Source organism: Pezoporus flaviventris, unplaced genomic scaffold, assembly GCF_033815535.1.
Source record: "Pezoporus flaviventris isolate CSIRO_AGI_PZ_B2104156 unplaced genomic scaffold, CSIRO_AGI_Pfla_v1 ptg000224l, whole genome shotgun sequence".
Lineage (NCBI taxonomy): Eukaryota > Metazoa > Chordata > Aves > Psittaciformes > Psittacidae > Pezoporus > Pezoporus flaviventris.
In genome coordinates, this window is record NW_026892772.1 from 1 (window position 1) to 10,632 (window position 10,632).

General features: G+C 57.9%; 3 protein-coding genes across 3 annotated transcripts; 2 read left to right on the forward strand and 1 right to left on the reverse strand.

Moving 5' to 3' along the window:
- Positions 1-478: 478 nt before the first annotated feature.
- On the reverse strand, positions 479-1,876 carry POLR1H (RNA polymerase I subunit H). Its single transcript, XM_061442301.1, has 5 exons — positions 1,793-1,876; positions 1,330-1,461; positions 1,156-1,253; positions 934-1,043; positions 479-564 (listed from the first exon to the last, which is right to left on the reverse strand). The coding sequence occupies exons 2-5, from the start codon at positions 1,457-1,459 to the stop codon at positions 540-542; spliced, it is 363 nt and encodes a 120-aa protein (XP_061298285.1). The 5' UTR covers positions 1,460-1,461; positions 1,793-1,876; the 3' UTR covers positions 479-539.
- A 1,591-nt stretch (positions 1,877-3,467) lies between these two features.
- Positions 3,468-5,988, forward strand: MGAT1 (alpha-1,3-mannosyl-glycoprotein 2-beta-N-acetylglucosaminyltransferase). Its single transcript, XM_061442308.1, has 2 exons — positions 3,468-3,486; positions 4,443-5,988. The coding sequence occupies exon 2, from the start codon at positions 4,472-4,474 to the stop codon at positions 5,810-5,812; it is 1,341 nt and encodes a 446-aa protein (XP_061298292.1). The 5' UTR covers positions 3,468-3,486; positions 4,443-4,471; the 3' UTR covers positions 5,813-5,988.
- A 2,375-nt stretch (positions 5,989-8,363) lies between these two features.
- On the forward strand, positions 8,364-9,884 carry LOC133262795 (histone H1t-like). Its single transcript, XM_061442310.1, has 2 exons — positions 8,364-8,411; positions 9,255-9,884. The coding sequence occupies exons 1-2, from the start codon at positions 8,364-8,366 to the stop codon at positions 9,882-9,884; spliced, it is 678 nt and encodes a 225-aa protein (XP_061298294.1).
- The last annotated feature ends 748 nt before the right edge of the window (positions 9,885-10,632 follow it).

Genomic DNA, 10,632 nt, shown 5'->3' on the forward strand with positions numbered 1-10,632 from the left:
TCCCCCGTTACGGGCGCACTTCCGCCGGACAGGGGGGAGTCGGTGGGGGCGCAGCGCGCATGCGCAGTGGGGTCAGGGGGCAGTTTAAGGTGGTAGTTAGAGACTGAGGGGGCAAATTAGGGGCTAGGGGCAGTTTGTGGGGGTAGGTAGAGGCTGACGGGGCAAATAGGGGCAGCTTGGGGGGGGGGGGGTAAGTAGAGCATAAGAGGGCAATTTTGGGGCTGGCGGGCAATTAGGGGCAGTTCAGGAGGGTAAATAGAGCCTGAGAGGGCAATTGAGGTGCTACGGGGGGCAGATAGAGGATGGGGGGGCAGTTTGGGGGGGTATAGAAGGCTTAAGGGGGCAATTCAGGGCCTTGGGGGAACAAATAGAGGCTGGGGGAGGCAAGTAAGTGTTGAAAGGAGAATTGGGGGGGGTAAACAGGGGCTGGGGGGGGCAGTTTTAAGCGAGACACCCCCTGAATCAACACCCTGGAGGGGTTTATTGACCACATGGGGGGGGCACAAACACCCCAGGGTGGGGGGGACAGGAACACCCCATCAGGAATCCTCCTTCTCCTGGAACCTGTGGGGAGAGAAGGGGTGGTTATGGGGGGGTCAGAGAGGGGAAAAGGGGGGATCTATATGGAATGGAGGTGGTCAGAGAGGGGAAAAGGGGGGATCCATATTGAATGGGGGGGTCAGAGAGGGGAAAAGGGGGGATCCATATTGAATGGGGGGGTCAGAGAGGGGAAAAGGGGGGATCCATATTGAATGGGGGGGTCAGAGAGGGGAAAAGGGGGGATCCATACTGAATGGGGAGGTCAGAGAGGGAAAAAGGGGGGATCCATATTGAATGGGGAGGTCAGAGAGGGGAAAAGGGGGGATCCATATTGAATGGGGGGGTCAGAGTAGGGTAAAGGGGGGATCCATATGGAATGGGGGGGTCCCTCACCTGCACTGGGGGCAGGTGTAGAACACGGTCTGGCCCTCATCGGCCGAGCGCATCTGCCGGGTGTGATAGGACATGCCTTCGTGCCCGCAGCGGGGGCAGCGCCGCTCCACCTGCGTGTGCCCCCCCCAGGACACGGGGTTACAACCAGCCCTATGGGGGGGCTATAGACAGGGGGGGTTCCTCCCAAAGGGGTGTTACCCCCCTCCCCACATAGCCACTGACCAGGGGTCCCTGGAAGTGGGGAGCAGGATCCTGCCCCCTCCCCGCGGGCTCCAACCGGTTGAACTCGATGGTGCTGCGGATCGTTTTCCCCTCAAAGTCTATGGGACAAAGGCAGTCAAGGGGGGGGGAAGGTTCCCGTCCCGCTGTCCCCCCCCCAACCTTGTCCCCACAGACCTGAGGTGTCGAGGGTGAAGCTGCAGCGGGGGCAGCTGATGCTGCTCTGGGGGCCCGGCCGGGGCAGGACGGAGCCGCACTCGGGGCAGAAATCCAGGCAGGATTGGAAGCAGGAGGAGGGGAGCTCCATGGCTGGGAATGGGGGGGGAGGAAAACGGGGGGGGGTCAGCATCACCCAGCACCCCCTTATTGCCCGCTGCCATTGAGCCCCACTGCTCCAGTGACCCCGATCACCCCCATTGTCCCCTATAGCGAGGAAAAGGGGGGTGTCAGCAGCACCCCCTTACTGCCCGCTGCCATTGGACCCCCCTGCTCCAGTGCCCCCGATCACCCCCATTGTCCCTTATAGCGAGGAAAAGGGGGGTCAGCAGCACCCCCTTATTGCCCGCTGCCATTGAGCCCCAGTGCCCCCTCATTGCCCTCTTCATCGCCCCCATAGCCCCCCAGAGCAGACAAGTCGAACCCTTCCGCGGCGCCCAGACAGTCCCGAAAGCGCGCCCCTCCAGCCCCGCCCCTCCCTGACGTCACTTCCTCCCCCCGGCGCGCGCGTTGATTGACGCGGGAAGCCCTGGAGGGGGCGTGTCCACCCTTTTTCGGAGGGCGTGACTCAATCCCGAGATGGGCGTGGCCTGCCATAAATGGGCATACTCGGGGGCGTGGTCTCGCCGTTGCCATGGCGTCGCTTCCGCTGCGGCGGGGCGGAAGTGGCGGGAGCTGCCGGGAAGCGCTGCTGGTACCGGCCGGGGAGGGGGGGTCCCCGTGGGGCCGGGGGGCGCCATTGGGGTCTATGGGGCTGGGAGGGCCTCGGGTGTCCTCTATGGGGCTGCGGGAGGGGCTGGGGGGAGTCCCTGTGCCCTATAGGGGCAAGGAGGAGGCTCCCTCCCCATTCCTCTTCCTGCGGGATTCGGGGCAGGGGGATCCATGAGGAGGTGGGGGGGGGGGGAGCTTTGTGCTCATTAAAGGGGGAATTGGGGCATTTTAACCTTTTCCTCCCCATTGAAGAGCTCATTGGAGGCCCCCCCCCAAGGACCATGCCTGGGGGTTGGAGGATGCTGAGCCCGGAGGCAGCGGCCGGACCGACGGACACAGCCCCCGCCATGGCCTGACCCCCTCTCCCCCCCCCCAGCACCGTGTGGAAGCTCCGGCGGGAGGGAAGCAGCGCCTTGAGCCCCCCCCCTCATTCCCAAGGGATTCTCAGGGGACTCTGGAAAAGGAGGGGGAGGGGGGAACCCCAGCGACCCCCCTCCCCCTGGAGCGACGGCACAAGCAGGTAATCCCCTGCGGGGAGAAGGGAGATGCTTTTCCCGGGTAATTCCCATTGGGATTGGGGTTAAAATCCCATTGGGAAAGGGGGAAAAGGTAGATTTGGGGGAAGATCGAGGCGTTGGGACAGATCCCATGGGAAAAGGGTGAGGGTTTGTTCCCATTGGTCGCTGTGGTTTATTTTGGTGTCACCCCGGTAGAAGTGAAGCCAAAAAGGTGGGAAAAGGGGAAAAAATCAAAGGGGAGGGGGTGTGTGTGTGTCACCAAAACTCACTTCCTTGGTCCGTTATGGGTGGGTTTGGGATGCTGAGGCCGGAGCTGCTTCCCCTGGGATGCAAAAAGAGCCTGGATTAGTTAAAAAGGGGATTTAATGGGTAATTTAAAGGTGATGGAATGAAACCGGGAGGTGGGGGGGTTACCTCGAATCTGCTCGTTTGGGGTCTCTGGGGAGCTGCTGTGATGAGGAAAAGGAGCTTAAACCCCCCCAAATCCTTCAGGAATGCCTGGATTTGGGGGAATTCACCTTTAAGCAGCAAAGAAGGGGGGAAAACGTCACCCCCAGCCTGGATTGGGGGGGGGGTTTGGGGGTGCTGAAGGGTTCAATGGGGTCGGGGCTGGGAGGCCCCGGAGCGCAGCTGAGGGCTGGGGAAATCCCAGCTCTGCTTACTCAGCGCCTGGCTGCCGGCTCCGGCCTCGGCACCAGGGCACGGCGCGGCTCAGCCTGCCCTTCGGAGCCAAAACCCCTTGTTTTGGGCCAAAAACCCCTTGTTTTGGGCAAAAAAAACCTTGTTTTGGGCCAAAACTGGCTCCTTTTGAGCCAAACCAGCCCCATTCGGAGGCAGAGCCCCTCATTCAGAGCCAAGCCAGCAGCTGCTCCCAGCCTTTTGGCCCCAGGTATGGCTTAACCCAGCGCCTCCCCCTGCCGAGCCCCCATTGAGGAGCTCAAACCCCCCCAGACTGCCCTTTTCCCACCTTTTTTCCCTTCTTTCCCTTCTCTCCAGCTGCTTTTCCGGGCTGCAATGGCTCTTTTGGGGCCGGGAAGGGGGATCTGAGCCGGTTGCTTTCCGTGTTACCGGCACTTTCCCCTTTCCCCCTTCCCCTTCTGTTGCCTTTGGCCTCCCCCCCCTCCCTTTTACCACTCTAAACCCTTGATTTTCCCTCTTTCCCCCCCCCCCTTCTCAATTTAAATCCCCCTTTTCCGGGTGTTTTCTTTCCTTTTAATTCCCCTTTTCCGCCCGCCAACGTGGCCGGCGGCGCCGTTAACCCTTGAGCTGCTCCCCCTGCGCTTCACCAGCCGCTGCTTTGCCCTCTCTTCATTCGCCCTGGTGTTTCCATTCCCCTTTTCCTTATGGTTTTCCTTCTTTTTTGCCTTAAATCCCCCTTTCCCTCCCACTTCCTGCCCTCGCTGACATCTTCCCTTTGCCGGTAGGAGTCAAACTGGGTTGGGGGGGGGGGGGAGGGGGAGGTAAAAACTTGCTGAAAACAGAGGATTTTAGCACCTAAATTGAAGCTTTCCTTCTATTTCTCAAGCAGAAACTTCCCTCCCCCAACCCCCTTCCCGGTGCCAAATCCTTCCTGGAACTTGCCTTGGGGTTAATGTTTAACGGGAATGGACTCTGCCCCCTGCTCCCCATGCAGAGATTTGGGCTTTAGGGCTCATAATTTGCCGTTCCCCCCTTATCCTATTTTTGAGGTGTTTTTGTGCCACGTTTCTGGTGGGAGGCTCCATGGCTGCGTTGTTTCACTTCCTATCCCCATGCCGGGGGGGGGGGGGAGGCCGGGGGAGGTGTTGTTCCCCTGTTGAAGGGTGAAAGGAGGCCCCTGAACCCTGTCTCTTGGTGCTGTCCCAGGTCCATGGCATGGGAGTGAGCGCTGAAGGATGCTGAAGAAGAGCAGCTTGGTGCTGTGGGGGGCGGCGCTCTTCATCGCCTGGAACGGCCTCCTCCTCCTCTTCCTCTGGAGCCGCCCGACCTCGCCTCCCGACGGCGACCTCCTCACAGCCCAAGTGATCCGCTTGGCCCAGGACGCCGAAACCGAGCTGGAGCGGCAGAAGCAGCTCCTGCACCAGATCCACCGCTACAGCGGCCTCTGGAGCCGGCGGCACCGCCGCGGCCCCGGCACCCCCAAACCGCCCCCTCCGCCACCACCGCCGCCGTCGCCGGCCCCGCCGCACCCCACCGAGCCCGGCGGCGCTGTGCTGCCCGTGCTGGTGCTGGCCTGTGACCGCAGCACCGTGCGCCGCTGCCTCGATAAGCTCCTGCGGTACCGGCCTTCGGCGCAGCAATTCCCCGTCATCGTGAGCCAGGACTGCGGGCACGCCGAGACCGCCCGGGTCATCGCTTCCTATGGGGATGCAGTGGCTCACATCCGGCAGCCGGACCTCAGCGACATCCCGGTGCCGGCGGAGCATAGGAAATTCCAAGGATACTACAAGATCGCCCGGCATTACCGCTGGGCGTTGGGGCAGGTTTTCCGCACGTTCCGGTACCGTGCTGCCATCGTGGTGGAGGATGACTTAGAAGTTGCTCCGGATTTCTTTGAATATTTCCAAGCGGCATTCCCGCTGCTCCTGGCCGACCGCAGCCTCTGGTGCGTGTCCGCTTGGAACGACAACGGGAAGGAGCAGATGGTGGACGTCGCGCAGGCTGAACTGCTTTACAGGACTGATTTCTTTCCCGGCCTTGGTTGGTTGCTTTTAGCCGAGCTTTGGGATGAACTCGAGCCCAAATGGCCGCGAGCTTTCTGGGACGATTGGATGCGGCAGCCGGAGCAGCGCCGCGATCGCTCCTGCGTCCGGCCCGAGGTCTCCCGTACGATGACTTTTGGTCGCAAAGGCGTGAGCCACGGGCAGTTCTTTGACCAGTATTTAAAATTCATCAAACTCAACGACCGTTTCGTGCCTTTTACCCAACTGGATCTTTCTTACCTCAAAAAGGACGAGTACGAACGTTCCTTCCTCCCTAAGGTTTACTCTGCTCCGGAGGTGAGGGTGGAAGAGCTCCAGGGGAACCGGCGCCGGGAGCTGGGCACCGTCCGCCTCCAATACAGCGGCCGTGACTCCTTTAAGGCCTTCGCCAAAGCTTTGGGGCTGATGGACGACCTCAAGTCCGGCGTCCCCCGCGCCGGCTACCGCGGCATCGTCAGCTTCGTCTACAGGGGACGGCGCGTTTACCTGGCGCCCCCCTCGGACTGGACGGGATACGATCCCAGCTGGAGTTAGCGGGAGTTGCGCTGCTCAGTGTGGTTTTGTTCCGGGGGGGAATTTCTCCCCCCCTTTTTCATTGCTTTTGGGGTTTTTTTTTTGTGGTGTGGATTTAGAGGGGAGGAGCCAGGACACGATTCGGGGCGAGTGGAGGAATGATTTTGCAGAATAAATGGCAAAAAAAACCTAAAACTCCTCCCAAAAGTCAGTTTTTTTTGCTGGTACTTTCATCAGCACCACTCGGGTCCTCTATTGCACTTGCAGGGGTTTGTTCTTATATTCAGCTTAATGCTCTTGGTGCTACAGACCATAAACTGACCTGTGTGGGTCTACACAGATCTATTAGGTAGGGGGGTCTGTGGGGATCTACGGGAGTCTGGGCAAACTAGTGACACTGGGAAGGATTTATGCCACCCTCCAGCAGGATTCGGGTTAAATCTGGGTGATTTTAAGGATATTTTGGAAGCAGTTTCCTCCCCACCTCCACTGCTGGTGCTGATTAGAGCAAATTTTCACTTAAAAGGGGGACAAAGACGGATTTTGGGGTGTTATCAGCACTTTCCCCTTGATGCAGCAGCATGGAGCCCCTCTGACATTAACCAGAAACCCCCCAGTTTCGGGGTTTCTCCCCCAGGCAGGTACTATTTTGAGGTGGAAAATCCCCACTTTCCAGAGTTGCTTCCCCAGGGACAATGTTCAAAATGGGACAAACTTCCCCAAAACCCTGCCCGGTTTGCACTGGAACTGTATTTTGGTGGAAAATACACCCAAATTGGAGTCTTCGGGGTATAAAAGTGTCTCCTGAGCCCCGTTTTTCTGAATACCCGGCCATTATTAACCCACGAAATTGGCGGGGGGGGGGGGGGGGGCGGCAGTCTTCACTCAGGTCCGCAACTGCCGCTCTTTGCTGGGCCCGCAGTTCTCACTCAGGTCCGCCCGGAGGAAGGCTGTCGGGAGGGGGGGGCTGCGCGGGGAGGAGCAGCCAATGGGAAGCCGCAGTGGTAGGGCAAGGAGCCAATCAGAGTGCTGAGGCGGGGTTCCAGGGTTGGCGGGAGCGGTGAGGGCGGAATGGTGCGGGCGAGGCAGGAGGCTGAGGTTAAGAAAATGAACTCCAAATGCATCTGCCTCCGCGCTGGGGTCTGTTATTGCGAGAAAGAGTCCATCACTCATGGAGAAAACACCTGAAGCTGTTCTCTGAGGCCTCTTTTCACAGGGTGGTGCAAGGTTTGTCTGTCATCCCAAAGGGGTTTGGGCTTCATGGATGGGGCTGCTGTGGAGGCTCTGCTCGAGGAATGGGGGCTGTGTGCCCTTTGTGATAAACGATCTGCCAGACAAGTTGCTTATGTGAGGCTGGTGAGGTGTGTTTGCTTGAAAAGAAGCTGATTCCCGTCTTGCCCAGCAGTGGAGAGTCAGCTCTGGGCCTGCTGAGTTACAAAGAAAGGCTTTTTTTTTTTTTTTGTTTAAGCTTTATTTTTTTGCACAGACTTTCAAATTAGATCTTCATAAAGCTTTTCAGGTGACAAGTGGATGGAACGGAGTGTTGGAAGCTTGTCCTTTGGAGCAGGACACTGCAAAAGAAGCATTTTGATTTTCCCTCGATGTCACGTAGGTGTTGCCAAACCTTGTGCTTAACCAGCTCTTGTCTTTGAGGACAATATCACCCATGACCTACTTTACCAAGTGGAGAAACAACTAATTACACACCGAGCTGGGCTGTAATTTGGGTTTAGTGGTGACCTGTGGGTTTGTCAGGTGTTTTATTTAAAATTAGGGCCCTGGAGATGAAAGCAGCTGTCCTCCCTGCTGCCTTTCCTTGTGGTTTCTCTTCTTCCTTAGGCTGACATTACAAGTCTCTGGGGACAGGGAGGTAAATCTGGCAGCAAAGACAGAGCGATTTGGGCTGTAAGAGGTAGAGACCTGCCAGGTCCTGCCTGCACTGCCTGATAGCAGTGCTTTATTATGTGGTTTAACCATAGTAACAACTTCCTGTTGTGTCAAGATGCTGAGTTGTTTATTTATTTCCCTTTCTATGCATTTCTAGGTGGTGAAATAGCGGATGAAATCTCGCCCGTGGCCTCTTTCCCTGCTCACATCCTGGCTGCGATTGCAAAACCACAGGGAGGCCCCAGCCCGAATGATCCCGGGAGGCACAAGAAGTGTTTTTTTCCCCTAAATTCTCTACAAATCCTAAGCAGAAACTTCTCTGCTGGCAAAACCTTCCTACAAGGCGTCAAGCAGCATCAGCAAAACCATTTTTCTTTCTCAAATTGAGCTCTTCTAACTCTTTTAGGGGAGGTTCTCCTCAGTTTTCTGGGTCATGCTTCCATCGATAAACCCCCTTAATAGACGCAGACTCGCCCCTATGCGAGGAGGGACTGGGGGGGGAGGGGGGAGGCCACTGTCACCGCGGGAGAGCAGATCGGAAAGATCCATTCTGATTGGTTGATACCTGACAGCCAATAAGAAGACTCAGGGCGTCCGACGGCCAATAGGAAGAGGCATTTGTGATCCCACTCCCTCTATTCACACCCGTGCGGGGAATCTCCAGAGTGCAGGGGAGCAAAGCGCGATGGGACGAGACGGGACGCTCCAGGAGCCACCAGAACAAAATAAATCCGTAAGTTTAATTTTCAATAGTAGCTCTTGGGCAACAGAAAAGCAAAATAAAAAAAAACTGAAACCGTTTATTTTAATTTTTTTTTTCTCTAATATATGTGGGACAATGGGGTGTAATTAGCAGAGCACAAAATTTCAAGATTAATTAGTTCTTAAATGTTTCAGGCCATTTCCAAGGATGATATTAATCTTCAGGAGACTTCACCTCTGCAAGAGACAGCAGCTGGCGAGACCAGGGCTGTGCTAGACATAAGTATTTTTCCAGAAATTGACAGATTTTGGTGTTTAGTCTTACTTTGTATCTATGCACACAAACCTTAAAGCAAACCACTGCTCATGCCTTATTTAACTTCTACTTTTCGTTTATAACCAGCTTTCAGAGCTGCAGAACCTTGGTGCTACCGCTCGTTGCACCTGCTTAACTTTCTGGGATGATTTTCAGCTTTTTAGGAGACTTTTTCTTTACATAGTTTCTGTAGGGTTTGGCCAAGGGGACACAAAAGAACATTGGAGGGGGGTGTGAGTGAACGCAGCTCTGGCGGGGGAGGTCTTTTTGAGGGGAAAAGCCCCATTTTGGAGCCGGAGGAAGGAGGGGGGTGCAGAGGCGCGTGGAGCTTGGTTCGGTCGCTTCCGCCAGAGAGGGGAGGGGGGGATGAGAAGGGAGCGGTTGATTCGGTCGCGTCCGCCGGAGAGGGGAGGGGGCGTGAGAACAGAGAGGTGGTTTCTGTTGCGTCCGCCACAGGGCTATATAAAGGGCCGCCGAGGGGCGCTGTTTTGCAGTCGGGAGGCCGCAGCTGAAGGAGGAGGAGCGTTGCTGAGCGTTGCTGAGCGTTGCTGAGCGGAGCGGGCGGAGCGGGCGGAGCAGCGTCTTGAAGCCGGCGGCCCAGTTATATCACGGGGGACAGTCGCATCGGTGCCATCCATCTCCAGCATGCCGCTAACGTTGTTGTCGAAGCGCAGGCGGTTGTCGCTGTCGGATCTTATTCTCCGCGCCGTCTGCTTTTCGTCGGGCCGTAGAGGTACCTCGTTAGTTGTCATTAAGAAGGTTCTCATTGATGAGGGTTATGATGTGCAACGGAATAGTAGTCGCTTGAAGGCGGCGCTCAAGTCTTTGATCAACAAGAGGCTGCTGGAGCGGGTGACGGGGAGCGGCGCCGCCGGTTCGTTCCGTATCGGCCCCATAGGTAGGGAGCGATTAGATAGAAATACGCGGCGCGGGAGGGCGGCCGGTGAATCCCGACGGCGGCGGCGGCGGGCCAAGAAGACGAAGGAGCGCAAGAACGTAGTTAATGCCTCTTCTCAGCGGCTGAAGAAGCCGTGTAGACCTGGGGGAACGGCGAGGGCAGTGCCCGTAGGACATAACAGAGCAGAGGATGCGGACGAGGGCGCGGAGGTAGCTGAGGCTGCGATGGAGGGAGCTGCCGGGGGTGTGGAGGTTCGAGGCGGATTGTTAGTAAGATTGATGGAACAATAAACGTGGAACTCAAAAGCTCTTTTAAGAGCCATGTGGGGGGTTCAGCGGAAGAGCTGGTCACCGGTGCCATTTAGAGAACGCTGTGGGGTAGTTGTGGAGCCAGTGAGGGCTGCGGGGGAGGGAAACTGCCGCCTCGTGTCACTAAAAGCTGCACCGAGCGACTGCGGTGGCGAGGCGGCTTTAAAAGGCGCACCGAGGGAAGGGTGGGCTGCCCCGCACCGCTAAAAGAGCTGCACCGAGGGACAGAGGGGCGCGGCAGCGGGTGTGCACCGAGGGGTGGCTGAGGAGGGGGGCTCGCCGCCCCGTGTCACTGAAAGAGCTGCACCGAGGGACTGGCGGGGCGGCGGTTAGAAGGGTTACGCCGGGAAGGGATGTGTTTGTTGCCCCGTGTCACTGAAAGAGCTGCACCGAGGGACTGGCGGGGCGGCGGTTAGAAGGGTTACGCCGGGAGGGGATGTGGTTGTTGCCCCGTGTCACTGAAAGAGCTGCACCGAGGGACTGGCGGGGCGGCGGTTAGAAGGGTTACGCCGGGAGGGGATGTGGTTGTTGCCCCGTGTCACTGAAAGAGCTGCACCGAGGGACAGGCAGGGCGCGGCAGGGGCTGTGCACCGAGGGGTGGTTGATGGCTGGTGATCGCTGTCTCGTGTCACTGAAAGCTGTACCGAGGGTAGGGCTGGGAGCCGATGGAAGAGGTGCGCCGGGGGGGGTGTGTGTGAAGCCCCGTGTCACTGAAAGAGCTGCACCGAGG